The sequence below is a fragment of the Carcharodon carcharias genome, chromosome 12 (genome assembly GCF_017639515.1).
Source record: "Carcharodon carcharias isolate sCarCar2 chromosome 12, sCarCar2.pri, whole genome shotgun sequence".
Lineage (NCBI taxonomy): Eukaryota > Metazoa > Chordata > Chondrichthyes > Lamniformes > Lamnidae > Carcharodon > Carcharodon carcharias.
The window spans coordinates 77,919,842-77,942,962 of NC_054478.1; the positions used below are offsets into that span (position 1 = coordinate 77,919,842).

The window sequence follows — 23,121 nt, forward strand, 5'->3', positions numbered from 1 at the left end:
CTTCTGGCCAATTTCTTAACCTAGCCCAAAATTTGCCTGGACTTGACACAGCATTTAGCTTATCAATCTTTCATCCAGAACTTTGACAAATGCCTTTTGACAATCTAGGCAGGACACATCATAGGAATGACTACATTCTACGGAATTTGGTAGCATTGTTATGTTTGTACAAAGGAGGCACCAGAAGCACCTCCAAGTTACAATGTATAAAGATAGTCAATAATACCATGAAAACTGCACTAAGTACTTGATTTAGTAAAGCAAACAGTTCTTTATACAACTTTTAAGTTAAATTTTTCAATTTTACATAAGAATTTATTGTGTGTATTGAGTAACTCTAAAAACATTGTGACATCAGTGCCAAGCGAGTTTTATCCTGTTAATTCATTTTCAAAGTAAATAGCAAGGCTTACATACCTAGCTACTGAATACATGAAGAGAAAGTCATTGTCTGGAGAGCCAGGAGTCTTCCCATAATCTATGTATTTCTTTTGGGTTGTACTCCTGATGTCCTTCATCACAGACTCCATCTCCTTGCTCAAGTTCGTTATTGACTATGAAAAGCAAAATCAATGCAAGCAAGAGACACATTTACCAGAAATAGACACAAAACAGCTTTTTTGAAAATATTGGTATGAAGAATACAATTTTTGCTTAACTATGAATAGTAGAAAAATAGATGGCACTCAATTTGGAATAATTAAACATAATGGCATTAGTGAATAAGCAACATCCTGATACACGATTGTTTCTTGCTAACATAAAACTATCAAAAACCGCACCAGCAAAAGTATGGTTAAGTGAAAAACTAGGTAAATCACAAAATGACTAGAACAATGCTGATAGGATTAATTAATTTTAATACATTGACTGCTTCATCAAAATGGTCTACAATCTGTAATGAATTAATCAGCCTGTAAACTCTAGTCAACAATTTGTTGTAAAATAAAAATCTATATAGTTTTTACATGACCTACCCTCAGTACACAAAAGTCTTGCAAATGCTGCCCAACCAATGGGCATAGGAAATATTTTGCTGTCTGTAGGCAATGTTCTAATTTCTCATGTGCCAATCAAACATCACTTCAAATCTTACGCTCACCCATATCTATGAAAGGAATTTCACCCGACTATTTTCAGCAGCCATACTGCTTCCTCATTTACCTACTCCTTACCCAACAAATAAACTTTGGAACAGAAAAATTACATAAATATCAATAATTAAAAAATAATTACCAGAATAATTGCCTATTGAACTTCATCATTCATTCATCAACCTTTACCTTTCATGTGCTCTTGTACACCATCCTCAGCCTGATCTTTTTCTCCCTGCTTTCGGTTCCCATTCTTTTCTCGACATTCCATGCTCTCTGTGCTGCTCTCAGTCTCATTGAGGGAAGTAATATATTGTCTCCCTACCTTCTTGATCTTTCCTCCAATACATGACCTTCTGATCCATTCCTAACTAGTCATTACAGAAAAAAATGCAAGTTTGCACTTCCAAAACTCAAACACATCTCCTCATCTAAGCCTGTACCTTTAAAAATTTTCTGCCCATTTATATAGCCAAAGTTCTCGAATATTAATGTAATCCCATTACATGCACTGAACACACTGCCACATGAGAAAACAGACATGCAATTACTTGTCCTATAGGCAAACAAAAGTTTTTTTCCTCACTTTACTCATTCCAAGTTTTCAAATGATAGGGAACCAAGGCCTAGTGAGAAGGGGGAATTGAAGGAAATTAGCATTGCTAAAACAATAGTGCTGGAGAAATTAACGGGACTGAAAGCTGATAAATCCCCAGGGCACCGATAATGTACATTCCAGGGCACTAAAGGAAGAGGCTACGGAAATAGTGGATGCATTGGTTGTCATCTTCCAAAATTTTGTAGATTCTGGAACAGTCCGGCAGATTGGAGGGTGGCAAATGTAACCCCACTATTTAAAAAAGGAGGGAGGCAGAAAACAGCGAATTATAGGCCGATTAACCTAACATCAGTTAGAGAAAATGCCAGAGTCTATTATGAAGGATGTGATAGCAGGACACTCCGAAAACATCAATAGGATCAGACAAAGTCAATATAGGTTTGTGAAAGGGAAATTATGTTTGACAAACTTACTGGAGTTTTTTTTGAGGATGTAAATAGCAGAACAGATAAGGGAGAACCAGTGGATGTTGTGTATTTGGATTTTCTTAAAGCTTTTTATAAAGTCCCACAAAAGAGGTCAGTGTGTAAAATTAAAGCACATGGGATTGGGCATAATCTATTGGCATGGATTGAGAATTGGTTAGCAGACAGGAAGTAGAGAGTAAGAATAAATTGGTTTATTTCGCCATGGCTGGCAGTGACTAGTGGGGTGCCACAGGCATCAGTGCTTGGGGCCCAGCTATTCAGAATATATATCAATGATTTGGATGAGGGAATCAAATGTAATATTTCCAAGTTTGCTGACGACACAAAACTAGGTGAGAATGTGAGCGATGAGGAGGGTGTTAAGAGGCTTCAAGGCAATTTAGACAGATTGAGTGAGTTGGCAAATACATAACAGATGCAGTATAACATGGATAAGTGTGAAGTTATCCACTTTTGGTAGGAAAAACAGAATGGCAGAGTATTATTTAAATTTTGATAGATTGGGAAATGTTGATGTACAAAGGGACCTGAGTGTCCTCATACATCAATCACTGAAAGCAAGCATGCAGGTGTAGCAAGCAGTTAAGAATGTGAATGGTATTTTGGCCTTCGTTGCAAGAGGACTTGAGTACAAGAGCAAGGATGTCTTACTGCAGCTATACAGGGCTTTGGTAAGACCACACCTGGAGTACTGCGTGCAGTTTTGGTCTCCTTACCCAAGAAAGGATATACTTGCCATAGAGGGAGTGCAGCAGATGTTCACCAGACTGATTCCTGGGGTGGCAGGGTTTTTGTATGAGGAGAGATTGGGCCGACTAGGCCTGTATTCACTGGGGTTTAGAAGAAAATGAGAGATTTCATTGAAACATATAATACTCTTGACAGGGATGGACAGCCTGGATGATATTTCCTCTGGCTGGGGGGTCTCGAACAAGGAGTCACATTCTCAGGATATGGGGTAGATCATTTAGGACTGAAATGAGGAGAAACTTCTTCACTCAGAGGGTGGTGAACCTATGGAATTCTTTACCATAGAAGGCTATGGAGACCAAGTCACTGAATATATTTGAGGAAATAAATAGATTTCTGGATTCTAAAGGCATCAAGGGGTATGAGGAGCGCGCGAGAGTACAGCATTGAAAGCCACGATCATATTAAATGGCGGAGCCGGCTTGAAGGGCCAAATGACCTACTCCTATTTTCTATGTCTCCTTTTTAGTTCAACCAAAAACTTATTACAACTTATTTTTTCAATAAGACAACTCGAATTTCCCACCATTAATTTAATATATTTTATATCTTCCTTTTTTTCTATTATTCGTTCACGGCCAGCATTTATTGCCCGTCCCCAATTGCCCTCGAGGTGGTGGTGGTGAGCTGCCTTCTTAAACTGCTGCAGTCCACGTGGTGTAAGTATACCCACAATGCTATTAGGGAAAGAGTTCCAGGATTTTGACAAAAACACATCGCTTCCATGAAAATACTTATTCATGCACCTTATACAGTTTTATGTTGGATCATAAATTGATGATCACAGCCAACATTGAATGACACATAATAGAATTTGCTTTACAGATAATGACTTAGTGATTATCAGTTATATGGATCAAATCTTACTTTCCAAATCCATTTTGTATTTGTCCCCATGTATGCCCCAATTTCTAATGACCAGTAGGCTTTAGGTTGCAAAATTAGGCAGGTGATTCTTGATGTTTCACAGGCATTGCACCATACTGGTTGTAGGCAAAAAAACTAATTGAACAGTTCTGGGAATGCCAAATATAAATGTAATTACCTACCTTGGTAGCAAAATTGGTATTGAAAAACTGAGTGTGCCTTTTTAAAAAACGTTTCTCCTGTACATCATATTTTGCACAGCATTTCCTGCCAATTAAAAATGGCAGAACTTGTACTTTTGCATCACTTGAAACACAAGGAGGGGGCAGATTCTGCAAGGCATTGAGGCAATGTTGAAAGCTAGCTAGTGAAAATCTGGCAAAATTCTTTCAAATCCTACAGTCCACACTTCCTAACCTGATAAAGAACAAGCAGAAATCATGAATGACTAGTTAACCAACGAGAATAGGCTGTAAAATAACAGACATGGTGACATTGTGACTGCACCAGATGTGGCTAGTGTTAAAGTACTGGATACAAATCAGTATAATTGTTGCAGCTTGCAGAAATTTCAGGTATTAACTGCCAACTATTTCTGTAAATATTAATTTAAAGGTATGAATAATTAAACATTTGATGAAATCAGCACTTTCTCACTGTTAGTACATGATGAGATCCTTCCACCGGATCACTGGAAGCTTTAACTTACTAATGAATATAGGATATGCTGAAATATGCAATACCCACTGGAGACCTCCAAAATGCAACATCTGGTTAAAAGAGTACATCTTTCAAGTGATGTTATAGGACAATTATTAAAAACTAAAGATTGGTTAAAAATTATTAAAACACTGAAGCTGCAGTACTCCAGTGGCATTGTATCTGTGGTATCATTGTCAGAATAATTCCATGTGACACGCTAATCTAAGTAGCACCCAACATAGTGATATGTGACTTGTCAATTAGTCAAAACAGTTTTCTGCAATCTTGGCATAATTCCTACATTTGTCCATCAAGACGAACTGGGACAATCATTTCCTTAGGGATCATCAGACGTGTTGGGAGAGTAAAGGTAAGTTCACTTGGTGCCAAAGGAGCATAAGTAACTATACCAGTACAAAAAAAAAGGGCTTTGAAGAAAACCATCATTTCCTTCCCTGCAGGGAACACTAAGCAAGTGACATTTGCTGATAGTGTGCATCAAAGTATCAGACTTCAGGAAAGGGAAGTGAAAAACTGCCAAAGCAATTTTGTCAGCCACACTGTACGAAAAATAAGGTGGACAGACTTTCAAGTGGTAGCTTACAAGATTTGTCTGTAAAAATAGTTCTGGGAGTGAAGTACAATTGAATCACAGATTCCAACTGCAGCCTGAAGAATGATGATTTCTGCAGCTGCGTAGCTGATTCTCTCCTCAGCTGCTTCCTGGAAAGGAAGAACGCTCCAGCCAAGATTTGCCAGAGCAAATTACCCTCCCTCCACTGAGCATAAATAAATGAGCAGTTTCCACAAATCCCTTGAGCTTAATTCATAACATATGACCTTGAATACCCTTCCCTTCACATCCCTAACTGAGCAGTGCTTCCAGGTTGCATCAACAAATTGCAGGCCATGCTTGGAGAACAAAGTATTAATCAAAGTGCACCCCACCCAAACCTGAATTGAAATCATTACCAAGGGCCATGAACATCCCTATCCCTCTGCACTGAACTGTAATTATATTAACATGGTAACCACGCCCACCACCTCCCCAGATAGAAACCCCAACCTAGGGCAACAAATCCAAGTTCCACCCTTCTATATCAGAGATATAGGATAGCCTCCCCGAGCACAACCTAACACTTCTCATTGTGGATTTGTGGCCAAAATAATATCAGCAATGTTCTTATTGAGTGGCGGAGCAGGCTTGAGGAGTCGAACGGCCTACTCTTGTTCCTAATTCGTATATTGGCATGTTCTCACACAGTCTATCATTTTGAGCGCAGCTTTCCCTGCTACACAGCCACACCCCCAGCCTATCACATATTATATGGATAACTGCAGCCTATAGTCCTGTTCTCCTTTCCTCATCCTTCTTTCACTTAGCATCCCTTCCTATTACCCTTTCCACATCACCCTTCCCCTCCTGAGGCTTTTCCACTTCAAAGCCAGATTTTCAACTTGCTCACTAGGTTTATTTTTGAACATAGTTTTTACAGTAATTTGTTCTTATGCACCATTTGTGTTGCTGTGAGCCTGTGCATGTTTGGCCCTGCTCCACAAACTTTGTACATGCTGGTTACAGTGCAGGTTCTTTTCTAATTTTTCCTACCATTCTCCCAATATATACAGTATATTTCACACACACAGATTTACTTAAACCATAATACCAGGATGTTGCTATAGTCTTGATTTGTAAAAGTTGATAACACAATTTGGTCCATTCTCCCTCATCATCTCCTCCACCATCCTCTCTTTGCTCCACCACTGACCCACCATTTCTTTCCCGCAGCTCTAATCTGAGAATGTAGGAACAGAAATAGGCCATTCAGCCCAACAGGCTCATGCCGGTGCTTATGCTCAATTCAAGTCCCCTCCCACCCATCTAAATCAAACCCCATCAACATATCCTTCCATTCCTTTCTCCCTCATGGATCTGTTCAATCTTATCTGGCAGGTATAACCTCTCAGCCTGCCAATAAATACCTTATGCACCTTCTCAGTGCTTCTCTATCCTTTTTATACTATAGAGACCCAAATTGTTCACAGCACTCTTAAGTTTACTCTAAGATAGGTTTTGAACAAGATTAATATAGCTTTACTGCTTTTCTATCCCTCTAGAAATGAAACCGAGGGCTTTGTTTGTTTTTTCGTGGTCCTATTATAGCCTGGATTGCTACTTTATGTGACCTCTCTTCTTCTATCACATTTAGGAGTGTGTGTCCTACTTAATCCATCTACCAAAATATATTACCTCATTCTTGTGCTGAAATTCATTTTCCAATTACTTGCCTATTCTGCAAATATGTTAATATTTTACAGCCCTCTATTAACTACAATTTGATGTCATCCAAATATTTTGAAATTGTGTTTCCGATTCAAGTCATTTATATAAGTGTACAACAGTGGTTCCAATGCTGAAACTTGTGCAACATCACTTCCAATCAATTGCCAATCTGCGTAACTAGCTTTAACCCCTACTCTCTCTTTCTAATTTGCAGCTAGCTTGCCATCTATTAGATATCGAATTATATCAGATTTTATTAATTTTATTAATAGTCTATTGGAACATAGCTGATCTGCACTTCAACCTCATTTACCTACATTTCTCCCCACCCTTTGAGGCCCGAAAACAAACAAAAATCACTAGTTTAGCCAAGGAACTTTGCAAATTAGATTGTTAATATCAGGCTACATCTTACAGTATTTTAACATCTGTGCATCTGTAATAGTGCCATACCCACAGAATGATAATCTGTTCTTGATAAAAACAGATCTCCCGTGGTATTGCTCACAGTAAGGCAAAGTATATGGTTCGGTAGGAAGAATGAGGAGAAACAATACAAGCTAAACAGTACAATTTTAATGGAGGTACAAGAAGAAATAGGCCTTGGAGTGTTTGTGCATAAATCTTTGAAAGTGGTAGAACAGGTTAACAAAGCTGTTGATAAAGCATATAAAGTTATGAGTCAAAACAATAGCTTTGCCCCAGCTGGGGTTCTGTGTCCAATTTTGGGCACCACACATCAGCAAGGATGTGAAGCCTTTGGAGAGGGTTTAGAAGCGATTTACAAGAATAGTTTCAGGGATAGGGGATCACAATTACCTGGATAGACAGGAGAAGTTGTAGTTGTACTCCTTAGAGCAGAGAAGGCCAAAAGGTGTTTAAAATCATTAAAGGTTTAGATACAGTAAATAAAAAGGTATTTCCAATAGCTATATGTTTCACAACCGGAGGCTGCAGATTTAAGGTGCCTAATAAAAGGCACAGAAGTGATGAGTTAAAACTCTTTTTTAAAAAACGTGATGAGTGGTTAGGATTTGGAAGTACTACCTGATAGGGTAGTAGAATTAGATTCAAATGTAGCTTTCAAAAGGAGATTGGATAAATACTTGAAGGAGAACAAAATTACAGGAATACAAGGAAAGTGTGGGGGAGTGGAATTTGCCGGTTTGCTCTTCAAAAGAACTGGCATGGACTCGAAGGGCAAATGACCTCCTTCTGTGCTCTACTATTCTACAATTACAATTTTTTTTGTCCTTGTGGACTGCTCCTGTACCTGAGCTTTCAGTCATTTATATGACTTTCCTCCTATTTATATCCCTTCATAACTTTCTGCTCCCACCTACATAACTCACTGTACCTTATTAATTTAATCTCATCAGCAAACCCAATAGGTCTATACTATGATTCACTGCTTTAAAATAATAGAAGTTCAACTGAAGTGTAATGGAAAAAGTTTGTTAGGGGATATATGAAAGAAAGTTAAAGTAGCATTTGCAGGAAGTGCATGCTATATATTGATACATATAATGCTAAACCAGTAATTGTTTTTATAATCATGTAGTTGAAAATTCCGTGTGTTCACTTGGCTCAGTTGTTACAATTGAGGTTTAAAAAGATTATGTTTTAGGACTATATCTTTTGGTTTATAAGATTACCATATTTTGGGGCTGTAGCTTTAAAGGTAGGGGAGATGAAATAGGTCATGTGACCTGCTCTCACATCCACCTGACAGTATGCCTGGGTGGTTTAATTGATAAGAGATCAAAATAGTCTCCATCTTTTTTTATTGAGAGGGAGTTGTAAGGTATTTATACTTGGAGGCAATGCCAACAGGTACTGAGTATACCATGAACAGACCTGAAGTCTTCCGAACTCCCAGAAAGGTGTTATAGCTATTATGTAGTAAACAGTGGTGTTGTAAACTATTCCTTTACTTCTAGGATGAGAGGAGAGTTGGAACCAGAGATAACTGATTAGTATCTTTACTTAGATACAAAGCCACTGGCATTGGGGGAAAAAAGAATAGAAGAAGCCATTTTGAGATAAGGTTACAGGCTTCCTTATAAATTCATGAATATCACAGGCAGGCTGCTGGGTTGCAGTTTTGTCTTGTGTGGTCTGCAGCCAACTGAGAGGTAGAGAGCAAGAAGGTGTAATTAGCCAGGCCTGCACCCTCAAGCAAAGAAAACACTGACACTATTGTTCAACATGCAAAACGTGGGTGGGAGCTTGCACTCCGTCCAAAGACGGAATTCGTGAGGAGTTAAGAGAGTCTGGAAGGTTTGCCTTGCCTGGAGCTCAGGTAAGAAATCTGTAACCCTCACAGTGAGAGACTGTTCTGGGATTAGGAATTACTCAGTTGGGAAAGCAGAAATGAAGCAACCCACTGGAAGCCGGGAGCAACCTATCATTATAAGCTGTGATACTTATAATTCTGAGGAGAGTGATAAGTAATAAGAAACTGTTTATTTCTATAGTTGCAAATATAAACTGCCTACACAAAAAATTGTGTTTAATTAAGTGTTTTTAGTCATTTGATACAGTAAAAGCTTTTTTTAAAAAAAAACACAATCTTTACGTGTCATCCTTTCAGCTAATAATTATAAGTTTAAGTATCTCTTTAAAGTTACCTGTCTCTATGGAGGTCATAACAGTTAACGGCTCTCTTGCCTCTGGGTAATGAGGTTGAAAGTTCAAATTGCACATCAGGGACTGATCTCAATAACCTAAGTTGACAGTGAAGTACAATAGAAGCAGTACTCTCTCGACACCTCCACTATTGCTAAACTATCAGACTGCTTATCCGACATCCAATACTGGATGAGCAGAAATTTTCTCCAATTAAATATTGAAAAGACTTGAGCCATTGTTTTCAGGCCCCACTCCAATCTCTAATGTTTCCTAAATACTGACTCAAACTCTCTCCCTGGACACAGTCCAAGATTAAGCCATTACGTTTGCAACTTTAGTGTCACCTTTGATCCCGGGATGAACTTCCAGCCATATATTAGCCTCCGGCCTCATATTGGACCGCTTTTTTTCTACCTCTATAACATCACCTGACTTCACCCCTGATTCAGCTCAATTGTTGCTGAAACCCTCATTCATGCCTTTGTTACCTCTAGACTGGATTATTCCAAAGCACTCCTGGCTGGTTTCCCACATTCTATTCATACACTTACTTACCCCTCCACTGTAAATTTGACGTCATCCAAAACTCTGTTGCCTATATGTTAACGCACCAGGTTCCATTCCCCTGTCACTCATGCTTGTTAACCTGAACTGACACCTGGGCAAGCAACATCTTGATTTTAAAATTCTCACCCTTGTTTTCAAATCCTTCCATGGCCTTGCCCCTCCCTTTCTCTGTAATCTCTTCCAAGCCCACAACACTCCAAAATATCTGCACGTTTCTATGTGCGTCCCCGAGCTCTCAAGTACCCTCTCTACCTTGCTTTCCTCCTTTAAATGGAAAAAAAACCCTACACTTTGACCAAGGTTTTGGTCATCTGATCGAATATCTCCTTATGTAGCTTGGCATCATATTTTGTTTTATAATGCTCCTGTGAAGTACCTCGGAACTTTTTATTATGTGAAAGGTACTATATAAATTGTTGTGCTGCATTGTCAGAAGCAGCACCATTGTAACGTCAGATAAAACTGAAAATGCTCAGCTGGTCAGACAGCATCTGTGGAGGGAGAAACAATGTTAAGGTTTCAGATTAATGACACTTGCCAAAACAGAAAAAAGTTACAGATATAACAGATTTTAAGCAAGTACAGAGGCAGGGAAGGGGGGTCTCGCCAAACAATTATTTACTTCTGCTTCTTTCAGTTTAGTATGCAGTATTTTCTGTTCACGATGTGGTCTCCTCTACATTAAGGAGCTAACCAAATGCAGATTGAGTGATCACTTTGTGGAACACCTTCATTCAGTTGATAAGCATGCCCTAAGTTTCTGATCGTTTATCATTTTAACTCTGCTCCACTCCCATTCAGTTTCTCTTTTCTCAGCCTCCAAGTTTGTTCCAATGAAGTTCAACATAAGATCAAGGAACATCTCAACTTTCAATTAAAGACTCCATAGCTTTCTGGACTTAATACTGAGTTCAACAATTTCAGATCACAAACTCTTGCCCCCGTATTTTTGGGCAGCAGCTGCTGGTAATGGCTCTGCTAATCCCATTTACAAACTCTAGACCCATTTTTAAAAAAAAACTTGTCCCATTATCACCTTGCACTATCACCTCTTTTGTCATTTAATCTCTCCTATTTTCCACCCTAGCACAAGCCCTCACTTTGGTTCCCCCTCCAACCAACCCCCTTTCCAATCCTCTGTACTTGCTTAAAACATGTTACATCTCTAACTTCTTTCTACTTGTGTCAAAAGGTCATTGGCCAGAAACATTAACTACTTGTCTCTCCGCAGAGGCTGTCTGACCCGTTGGGTATTTTCAGATTTTTCTGTTTTTATTTCATATTTCCAGGATCCACAGTATTTTTATTTTGTAGAATTATAATGCTGGTGCTCTGATTTTGGCATTCATGCAAACCCTTTCTTTTCTTGGCTTCATCACTGATGGTGCAACCCATAACCACTCTAACTCTCTCTCTGGAAAGTAGCCCCCAAACCTTTCCACTTCTCAAGTTTTGAAAACTTTAAAACTTTAATTTGACCAACCTACCAGTCAGCTCTGTTAACTTTTGCACTATAACTCAGCATCCAATCCATTCTTCTTCATTGTGCAACTCACTATAGGGCATTTTTCTAAATTAAAGGTGCCAATTAAACTTAAGTTGCTGTAAAATTAGGCAAGTCTTAAAGAAAATTATTGAGTTAAGCAACATTTTTCCTTTAACTGCAAATTAAGAGCTAAGAGGAACAAATCAATCTCTGTGCCACTTAAGTATTTCAAGTAACACATAGCACACAATCACTCATTCACAAAGCTTTCTACAAAAATCTGCAAGCAATGAATTTATAATAAAGTCCTTTTTTAAAAGAAATTATATTTTACAAGAATTGAAACCTTAATGCTGACAATAGAACATAAGAAACAGGAGTTGGAATAGGCAATTTAACTCCTTTGAGCTTGCTCCGCCATTGAATAAGATCATGGCTGATCTTCTACCTCGACTTCACCTTCCTGCACTATACCCTTAATTTCCTTAGACTCAGGTCCCTCTGAATGCAATCATTTCCCTGCCTCTCAACATTGATCAAATTTTGTTTATTTTCCTATGAAAATTTATAACCTCAAACCTCATTCCACCTGCCACATTCTTGCCTTTTGCATCCTCATCACCACTTAGTCTTCCACCTCACTTTGTACCATCAGCAAACTTGGATACTTTACCCTCAGCCTCCTCATCTGAGTCATTATTATAGATTGTAAACAGCTGATACCGAAGTACTGATCCTTGCAGTAACACATTAGTTACAGCCTGTCAACCCAAAATATCCTGTTAATTCCTATTCTGTTTTCCATGCATTAACCAAGCCTCAATCTGTACTAATATATTTCCCCCAATCTCATAAATCCTAATTTTGCGTAATAACCACTTGTGTGCCATCTTATCAAATGCTTTATCAAAATTCAAATATACTACATCCAACATTTCCCCCTTATTCATCTTACTAGTTATGTCCTTAAAAAACTCAAGTTTTCAAACACAATTTCCTTTTCATGAATCAGTGCGGAATCTACCCAACCATAGAAGCAAACACATTAGCATTTTGACTACTTTTGTTGTTAGGTTAACTGGCCTATAGTTCCTTGTTTTCGCACTTCTTCGTTTGCTAAACAGTTGGGTTATGTTTGCTACCATACAATCCTTGGGAACTATAATCTAAAGAATTATGGAAATCAAAACTAAAGCATCCACTATCTCTGCAGTTCCCCCTTTTAATACCCTAGGATGCAGGCCGTCAGGTCCAGGGGCTCTGATGCCCCAGTCCCTGCAATTTCGCCAGTGCTATTTCTTATATTAATTTCTTTAGTTACTCATTCTTACTAGGCCCTTGGGGTTCCTCTTTATTTCTGGAATGTTTCATATATCTTCTACTGATAGAAAGTATTTGTTAATGTGTCTGCCATTTTCCTTATTCCCCATTATAATTTCATCTGTCTCTGCCTCTAATAAGCTCATGTTTACTTCTGTTAATCCCATAAATTACTTTTTATGCTTCATACCCTAGTACTAGATAATCGGACAAGAAATCTGCATGTCAGCCAGCCTCTGTGAAGAGAATAGCTAAGTTAACATTTCTGGGGTAGATGAAGGATCTCTACCTGAAATATTAACTCATCTATTCTCTCCTCAGAATCAAACAGACTTGTTGAGTGTTTCCAGAATTTTCTATTTTTTGGTTAGATTTCCACTATCAGCATTTGAAGACATTACTTTATTAGAAACCAAAAATTAAATTATAAAAAAGATTCTTTAGCCTTACACTAATGCTTACTGGGAACATTCCCAACTGTTCCTGTTGTTCTTCCACTTCCTTGATGAGAGTCATCAGGTTCTTGTTGCTGTAAGGTGACCAAATACTCTTTTCCTCATTCTTTTCAGGATAACAAGGAAGAACACTGTTGGCGAATTGTCTACAGAGGGGGCATGTAAACTCTCCTTTATCCACTGAGAAACTCTGCAGCACCTGGTCCTTCTGAAAGAAAGTCACATCAACCTATTTTTAATGAAAATTATCACCAAATTCTAAGTAAAGACAGATAATTGTTCACTATTAAACCTGATGTCAAATAATGCCTTTTTAAAACTTTATAATTAAAAAGTACATATTTGTTAGTAGATAAAAGTGAATGAGGGGAAGCAATATTATACATTTTTGTTTATAAATTCAGTGCAATGACATAATTATATCAGAACACTTTATTGTATTAACTTGATCAAAAGCCATCATGACATGACTGACAGGTTTTTGACTGACTCTTATGACTGAACATAAAATGCTATTGCAAAGACAGTATTCTTTTAAAAGTACACTAATCAGTAGAATATTGTTACTGCTGTTACTCCAATATTATTTTAAAGGAGCTCTGGAGAGTGGCCTGATGGCATTAGTACATTACGCAAAAACTGGTGGAAAGAAATACGCAAGAGCGGGAGACATTGTAGCCAATTCCTCCATTTAGTGAGAGAATAAGTAAAATCAACTGTTGACTTTCAAGACACTTTGCTAATACTTTTGTGCAATCACCCAATACAAATACCTGTACAAAAGGTATCCTCTTCATTGATGATTGTCTATAAAAACGCAATTTTAATAAATTGCATCTTACAATTGCAATTCAAGTTGTAGCTACATCCAAGGCAATCAAATAAACATAGGATCCTTCATAATTATGATGGTCTCTATATAAGGGAGCAGTGAATGCGTTTTCAAAATGAGCTTCCCTCAACTTCCCTCCTTAATATACATTAGGAATGAAAAGATCCTTCAATGCATTTGATCCCATCCTTTCATGCTATTAATCCCACAATCTTCTCCTGTCAGCATCCAGCTATTTCTTATACGAGTCAAATATCCTAATTGTAACCATTCTCCCTGACAATCCACCCCAACTGTTCATCACCCTGTTGTCCTACTTCATTAAAATATTTTTAAGTTTTCTTCTCATCATAGTGATACAGCGTAGAAGTGAAACAGTGCTATGTTTCTACATGGTTCCACTCTGAGACATCTCTTATCAAGACCAGAGACAGCCTTAGTTTTTGTTCTTGAGACGAGGGCAACTCTGGAAAGACAGTTTTAATTGCTCACTCTTAGTTTCTCTGACATCAGCAGATTTCCTGGTTATAAAAGAAAAATACTACATTTGCTAGAGTTAACATTTCACCATGAACCCTTTGTCATTTTGCCTCTCCTACCCAATCATAGACAATCTCTTTTGTTCCTCTTCCCACCCGTCTTCCTTTCACTCACTTAAAACCGATTACATCTCTTAACTTTTCCAAGTTCTGATGAAAGGTCACCGACCTCAAACCTTACTCTGTTTCTCTCTCCACAGATGCTGCCAGATCTGCTCAGTGTTTCCAGCATCTTCTGTTTTTATTTCATATCTCCTGGTCATGCTTGGTGCTTGTCTCAAAAATATATGTATTTTTTTTTTTAATTCAATTTCACTGCTTGCCATGGAGGGATTTGAATTAACAAGCACTGGATTGCTAGTCCAGTATACTATACCTAACAGAAGAATCATTGCTCGTAGCTTTTCTCTAGATAACATTGGAACCAATCACTGCTCATTGTACACAGTCTCTAGGGCCTAGCCAGCTCCTTGTTTCACAGTGACAGATCTGCATGTAGTATTTCAGGTGCAGCCTGATCATAACACTGTACAGCTCCAGTATAACCTTTGAAGATTTAAATGCAACTGAGAATGTGAGCGGGGATGGGGGTGGGGGATGAGGCCTTATGATGTTTTAACACCACTTTCAAAATGCTACCGCATCATAGAATCCATGTGTCTTTCGTTTTTACTTCAAACAGGCAGTATGTTACATTTATCTGCACTGAATTTCAGTTAAATCCTGATGAGCTCTCTTTTTAAGATCATGGCTGTCTCCTTCAAGTCCACATCAAATTAATTACTTCACAATTCTAAGCAATTTTACACATTCCAGAAACAAAAGAGATGTTAGCACAGACCATTGGAACGCTCAATATCACCTTTTCATTACAGCCCTGCTTCCTTTTCTTTGGCTAGCTAATGAATTTCAGTTCTGACAAAAGGTCATCAACTGTTTTCTCTCCAGAGGTTTGCTGCCAATTCTGCTGAGAATTTTATCTCAGATTTCCAGTGTCTTCAATATTTTGCTTTTGAATGAATTTCCATGCCTTACCTGTACCCCTCCCACAGTATCAAAACAATTCTTACCAAAGTCAAAACTGATATCATGTGTGCCTGGGACAAAGATAAACTCTCCTTCCTCTTGCTTCTCGATCGGTCTGCAGCCTTTGACACAACTGACCTCCTCCCAACACCTTGTCCAACTGGGTAGGAATGCTCTCACTTGGTTCCATTCTTAGCTGTCTAGTCATAGCTGGAGTGCCTCTTGCAATAGCTTTGCCTCCTGCTCCCACACCCTTACTTCTGGTGTTCCCCAAAGGTCTATCCTTGGCCCCTTTTATTTCTCATCTACATGCTACCCCTCAGCGACATAATCCAAAGGCAGTGTTAGTTTTCACATGTATGCTGATGACACCCAGCTGACACCCACCACAACCACCTGTCTCGATTCTTGCACTGTTGCAAAATCATCAGATTGCTTATCCGACATCCAGTACTGGATGAGCAGAAATTTCTTCAAATTAAACCCTGTTTCAAAATCCATTTACTGATTACAGAATCCATCCCTCTCTCTGCAACTGTCACAGGCTGAACCAAACTGTTTACAACCTTGGTGTCATATTTGATGCCAAGATAAGCTGTCGACATCTTACTTGTGTCATCACTAAGACCACCTATTTCCACCTCCGTAATATCAACTGATTCCACTCATCTCAGATCATCTGCAGCTGAAATCCTCATGTCTTCATTATCTCTGGACTCGACTATTCCAATGCACTCCTCCTGGCAGGTCTCCCACATTCTAACCGATGTAAACCTGAGGTCATCCAAAACTCTGCTGCCCATGTATTAACTTGCAGCATGTTCCTTTCCACTATTACCCCTGTGCTTGCTGACCTATACTGGCTCCCTGTCAAGAAACATCTTGATTTTAAAATTCTCATTCTTGCTTTCAAATCACTTCATTGCCCCGCTCCTCCCCATCTTTGTAATCTTCTCCAACCCCACAACCCTCAAATAGGCTGGCCTCCTGTGCATCCCCAATTTTAATTGGGCCATCAAAATGGTGACCTCTTATTCAGTTACCTAGGCCCCAGGCTCTGGAATATCCTCCCTACACTTCGCCACCTCACTTTTCTTCTTTAAGAGGCTCCTTAAAATATACCTCTTGAATAAGCTTTAGGCCATCTGACCTAATTCTCTTTATGTTGCTTGGTGTCACACTATTTCATAATGCTCCTGCAAAGTACCTCGAGATGTTTCATTAGATTAAAATATGTGTTTGTTGTTGTTTGTTCTAATGCTTCTTTCTCTCTCCAGTTACCATGTTCTAAGAGGGCATTGGCAACCATGGGCTCTGGTCCATGATTTTCTTGGCAAGGTACTGTAATTGTTTGCCATTGCCTTCTGCAATATGGCTGAATAGGAGACTCTGCCATTCTTACCACCTGCCATCAGATGTATTGGAAGGGTTTACAGGTTCTAATCAATCTGTTTAGCCACATGATGAATGCATCTTCCGTGACCATTAAGTCCTGGAATGGGAGTTGAACCAGAGCTTCTGCTTCAGAGGCAGGGATCCTACCCATTGCACCAAAAGACTGCTGTAATGTCTACTAACCTTAACTTATAAAGTTATTTATGCTGTGCTTTATCAAGTCTAAGGCCAGAATTTCACACTTGGCGTGTGAGCCAAGATGGAGGGAGCAGAGCCAATGTGGAATCCACTCCCAGCCGTGATCGCGTTGCAAATGCAATTTTGCGCTGGATGGCCAATTAAGGTCCACCCGGCGTGAAACACGCCTTCTGAATGGCCGGGTGGGAGCATACTGGGCGCTGGGTTCGATGGTGACCCAGCGGGCACTTTAAAATCGGCAAAGCAGCTCCCTGAAGGCTGCCAGGAGAGAGTCTTTAGAATTGGTCCAGAAACTAGAACAATGGCCTCACCAGCGGCAGGAAATGCCAGGCAGGAGGGCAGGTCGAGTGGGCACTCAGCCCCCCGTTTTGCGGACGAGTGCCTCGCGGTCCTCACGGAGGTGGTCAGTGACAGGCAGGACACTCTCGTACCCAGGGATGGCAGGAGGAGGCCACCACATCAGACCAAAAAATAGCCTGGGAGGATGTGGCAGCCGAGGTCAGCAGCCATGGTGTTGTGTGGTGCACAAGGGTGCAGTGCCACAAAAGGTTCAATGGCCTGGTGCACTTGGCAAAGATGAGTATGGTGTTGGCATGGATACGTGTGGAGAAGTGTTAAGGGCTGGCCATCACCCCCATGGAACTCAGGGGTATTAGGGTCAGACTGACAAATGTTAATGAAGCCGGAGCTGGCCAAGGGGCCAGGCTACTTGGGCTGAGTGCCTTGCAGCTTGAGGGCCACAACTCAGGTCTGCCCTGCACAGTGTTCCTCAGGTGGGGTTGGCCAAGCTGCAATGGCACTACAAGTAGAGCGTGGTCTAATCAATGCTCCTCTGTCCTTTCAGAAGAAAAGGAGCCATAACACCATCGAGAGGTTAAGGACAGACAGAGGCCTCCCCCAAACCTCCTAAAGATGAGGTTTGAAATGGATGCTGGAAAAAGGATCATCCTCCGCCAACCTCCTCCCTCCCAGAAACATGATAGGGTCCCCCTTGTCCTCACTTATCATCCCACCAGCCTCCGCATTCAAAGGATCATCCTCCGCCAACTTTCCAGCATCCGCAGTTTTTTGTTTTTATCTCTGTGTTTGAAATCGATGCATTGGAGCTGGAGAGCTACCACCCACCTTGGTCAGCCGGTCATGGAGAGGCAGGGGTCTCTGAAGAAGGTAAGAGTACAGTGCACAGAGGTGACCGTGATGGATTGTGCAAACATTCTGGTGTAGTCTCATCATTAATTGGAGCCTCAAATCTGGAGTCCCCATTGATCACTGATGCAGATTTCCATTGCGTCACCAGGGCACAGTGACACTGTGATGACTTAAATTAATGATATGTACTTGTCCTCCATTAGATTCACCAGTACACACTCGAACGCAGGGCCCTGAAGAGCCACCCTTGACGCCAGAAGACCACGAGGTTTTAGATGCATCTGCGTCACAGCCCCTCTCTGAACCAGACACCAGTACAGATACCAGCACCTCAGTTAGCATTAGGTCGTTGGCTAGAATGTCGGTGCACAGCGGTGATGCACTTCACACTCGCTTGAGGAGCAGGAGTAGATGGAGGCAGAGAGTGCCCAGGGTGCCAGCAGTCGGAGGGCTGCTGGAGACCGGGACGATGCTGAGACTAAGGCAGATGATGAGCCTCTGGAGTCATCCATTAGGTGGCAGATGCTGGATGTGTGGGAATATCTGGTGGAGATCCATGAGGGCGTGTGCCCCATGGTCTTTGTTGTGGAGGAGTCCATGTGGAACATGAACACTGCCTTGGCCCTCATCGCCAAGCTCATTGCCTCTTCAACTGAGAGAGTGGCGACTCATGGAGGGGCAGCTCCAGGGGCAGAAAGGGAGGTTCCTGAGGTTGCACTTGGACCTGCAAGCCCTTACACAGGAAATGACCACAGGTAGTCAGTGCCAGTGTGAGAGATGGATGAGGCACCCAGTATCCCAGCTGAGTGCCCAACCATCAATGGCGAACAGGGAGGTCCAGAGCAACCTCACGTTGGCGCACGAGCTGCTCTTCATCTCTGCAGACTCCTCTAAGGGCGCACTGGATGATATCAGCAGCTCCTCCACCCCTCTGCCAGTAACCATGGTATCTGATGAGACTGTGACGACTGGGAAGATTCCAGGCGTGGCAACCAGGCAGGGCCAGCACAGGCTCCACTGGCCAGAGGACGACCGCCAAGGTCATCAAGGTCAAGACAGTAGAGCCAGCAGACTGCCTCCAATGCTGCTGCCAGCGACAAGGGGGCAACAAGATGCAGCACCTGCAGACGTAAGTTTAAGGCACCGTGAGCATAAGAGAGGGCTGTTCACGGGTGATCTTCTGTTCTGCCATGTTTTGTTAATATGTTAACTGGTGTGGTCACTAACACTATATATAGTTCTGCTCATTTGATGGGTGTCAAAATGATATAAATTTTGCTTTTGTCTTAATGCCCTGCATATGCTTCACTTGTTTTATAGACGCAGGTCAAGCCAGTATCTAATGCTGGACATGAGTGGCTCTAAACCTTATCCCACCCTCGGATGAGGTTTTGTTAAAAGTGGGCTGCCCAAGCGACGAGCGCGAAATCACATGGGAAACGTAAAATCAAGTACAATTGGCTTTTTGATGGGCTTAAGTAGCCTTTTAATTGTTGGCGGGTGTGACTCCAACACCCACACGTGTGTCAACCTGAAGATTGCTCACATGTGGGATGAAGTCGGGACACTCGCCCGATGTTATATTGCGTTATTTTACGTCTGTTCGCGTGGGGCATGCACCTGCCTGCGAAGCGGGAAATTCTGCCCTAAGTAAACATATCTCGCGATTCTGACTTTTGATTTGTTTTATCTCAATTTCAAAAGGATCTGTGTGTTTGGTCAGGCAAGATCTTCGAATTATTTATTTACTTATTAATTCATATGCTGTTGCCAAATCCAACCTTTATTTGTAAACCCCTAATTGCCCTCAAGGTAGCAGTGCAATGCCTTCTAGAACCACTGTAGTACATGTGGTGAAGGTACTTCCATAGTACTGTTAGGTGAGGAGTTCCAGGGTTTTAACCCACCAATAATGAAGAAACATATCTATATTGCTAAACCACAATGATGTACAACATGGATGGGAACTTGGGAGTTGGTGATGTTTCCATGCACTTGCTGCCCCTGTCCTTCTAGGTGGTAGAGGGCACAGGTTTGGGAGGTCCTGTCCAAAAAGCCTTGGTGAGTTGCTGCAGTGTATCTTGCAGTGCGGTAAACTGATCTACAGTGGGAAATCCAGGCCCTTCTGGCCTCACTAGCAAGTTGTGACGAGTCATTGACATTACTGGAAAGGTAAATACTGCTGTATAATACTTGGCTACACAAATTAGAAATTTTGGTTGTGTTAGTTGGGACAGTTGTGAAATACTATAATTTGCCCTAGCCCTGGGCTTGGAAAAAGGGTAAGCCAGCCAGCATTTTCATTAACAAATATCCATCAACTTGAACATTTTAACATTACTGGGTACACTGGATCACAGTAGATCATACAGCCCCTTGTGCTTGAATGGATCAATTTGGACCTGTCTGATCTGCGTCTCAAATCCAATTTCTTGACTATTGCATATCCCTTGATATCTTTGTCGACCAAAAATGTCTCTCACTCTTGACAGCTTCAACTGTCCTAATACTGACACAGCCTGTATGGAAAAGTGCTTCCTGATTTCACTCCTGAACAATCTAACTCTGATTTTCATAACACATTCCCTTGCTCTCCATCCCCCACCAGTGAAAACAGCTTCATCGTATCCACTCTATCAAACTGTTCTAACATTTTAATCCCCTCGATCAGATTATCCCATTATTTCCTATACTAAAGGGAATACAAGAAAAGTTTATGCAACTGATTGTCATAATTTAATCCTCTAGATCCTGGTATCATTCTGGTCAATCTGTGCTGCACCTCCTCCAAGAACAATATATCCTTCCAATTGTGAGGTGCCCAAAACTGAACTCTGTACTCCAGATGGGATCTGATGAAGACTCCATACAACTGCACCACAGCTCCCTTTCCTTTATATTCCAGCCCCCTTGAGATAAAGGTCAACATTCAATTTGTATTTTTGTTCGCTTTTTGCACTTTTTACCTTTAATGATTTAAATGCTTCGACTTCCAGATCTATTTTTGCTATTCTGCAGCTCCTAGTTTCACACCATTGGCAATACTCTAACTTGCCTTTTTTAGGTCCAAGCTTTACAGACTGCTACACTGAACTTCTATGACCATAGCTTTGCCAACTCATTCAATCTATGTCCGTTTGTAACTTCTTTTCCCACCCTTGTCTACATACTGTTCTTCTTAACTTTATGTTACCTGTAAAATTGGATATACGACTCTCTATTCCTTCAATCATCATTGATAAATATAGTGACACACTGAGATCCCAGTTGGGAACACCAATGGTCATATCCTGCCAGAGTATCAACCCTTTATCTTGGTCTCCTACAAGCCATTCTAACCCAAGTTAAAAGGCTGCTTTCAATTCCACCTCTAAATTACAGAATCTCACAGTGCAGAAGTGGCTCTTCGGTCCATCAAGTCCCACATGCACCGACATGTGGGAAACACCTGACCTACCTGCCTAATCCCATTTACCAGCACTTGGCCCATAGCCTTAATGTTATGATGTGCCAAGTGCTCATCCAGCTGCAACCCGCCTCTACCACCTTCCCAGGCAGCGCATTCCAGACCGTCACCACCCTCTGGGTAAAAAGGTTTTTCCTCATATTCCCCCTAAACCTCCTGCCCCTCACCTTGAACTTATGTCCCCTCATGATTGACCCTTCAACTAAGGGCAACAGCTGCTCCCTATCCACGCCCCTCAATCTTGTACGCCTCGATCAGGTCGCCCCTCAGTCTTCTCTGCTCCAACGAAAACAACCCAAGTCTATCCAACCTCTCTTCATAACTTAAATGTTTCATCCTCGGCAACATCCTGGTGAATGTCCTCTGCACCGCCTCCAGTGCAATCACATCCTTCCTATAATGGCAACCAGAACTGCACACAGTGCTCCAGCTGTGGCCTCACCAAGGTTCTATACAACTCCAACATGACCTCCCTACTTTTTTAATCTATGCCTCGATTGATAAATTAGTCAGATGTAATTTACCTTTAAAGCCATGCTGGCTCTCTGATCAGTTCATATTTGTTCAAATGCTCAGTCATTCTATTCCTGATGAGGGATTCTAGTAGATTCCTCACAACCAGTATTAAACTGGTTATCTGATTTCTCTCTACAGTTCTTAAATAACAGAATTAAAATTTCTAATTTAAAAGTGCAATTTCCAACTCAAAATATCATGTCAAATGTTTACCCAATTTCCTTCCCAAGTTCTTTCAGTTCTCCTGAGTGAAAATCATTAAGACCTGGAGATTTATCTATTCTATGTCTCATTATTTTCTCCATTAATTTTTTTAATTTACAAACATGATATTGAGTTTAATAAGTTTCATTCCTCGACTTAGTTTTAGATTCCTTTCTAACATTGGACTTCAGAAAGGTACTCGCGGAATCACAACTACATGTGTGTTTGCCTTCAAGAGAGAAGAGTGGAAAGCAGGAGAATGTCACAATTGGAGTTCTAGCTTCTGACTTGAAAAAACAGAACTTTGCAGAAAAACGAGAATTTCAAAATATTTCATAGAATTTCTGTGTAAACAACAACTATAACATAAGATTACTTGATAAATTACAGGTTTAGAACAATCAAAAGAACCTTTCGAGACGTGTATGGGCAAAAAGTAAAGAATTCAGCTGTTGCTGAGAAACAAGAATTATGGTGTGGCACAAACAAGTCCTTAGGAAAAACATCTGGACAACTTATCAGTGTGGTGGATTTTTTTTTAAAAAAAGAGGATGTATCTTTTGGGTAGCTTCTTCCGCTGGATGACTGTTGTA

At 40.6% G+C, this 23,121-nt stretch overlaps 1 protein-coding gene across 6 annotated transcripts in view; it reads right to left on the reverse strand.

The window, feature by feature from the left end:
- ubr3 (ubiquitin protein ligase E3 component n-recognin 3) overlaps positions 1-23,121 on the reverse strand; it is a 345,071-nt gene that overhangs the window by 121,614 nt on the left and 200,336 nt on the right. For 4 of the 6 annotated variants that reach the window (XM_041201111.1, XM_041201113.1, XM_041201117.1 and 1 more), the window contains 2 exons: positions 13,199-13,411; positions 418-554 (listed from right to left, as the gene is read on the reverse strand). In XM_041201111.1, coding sequence (XP_041057045.1) covers positions 418-554; positions 13,199-13,411 — 350 coding nt within the window. The remainder of the gene's footprint in view (positions 1-417; positions 555-13,198; positions 13,412-23,121) is intronic. The other 2 variants (XM_041201112.1, XM_041201114.1) reach the window with 1 other exon arrangement.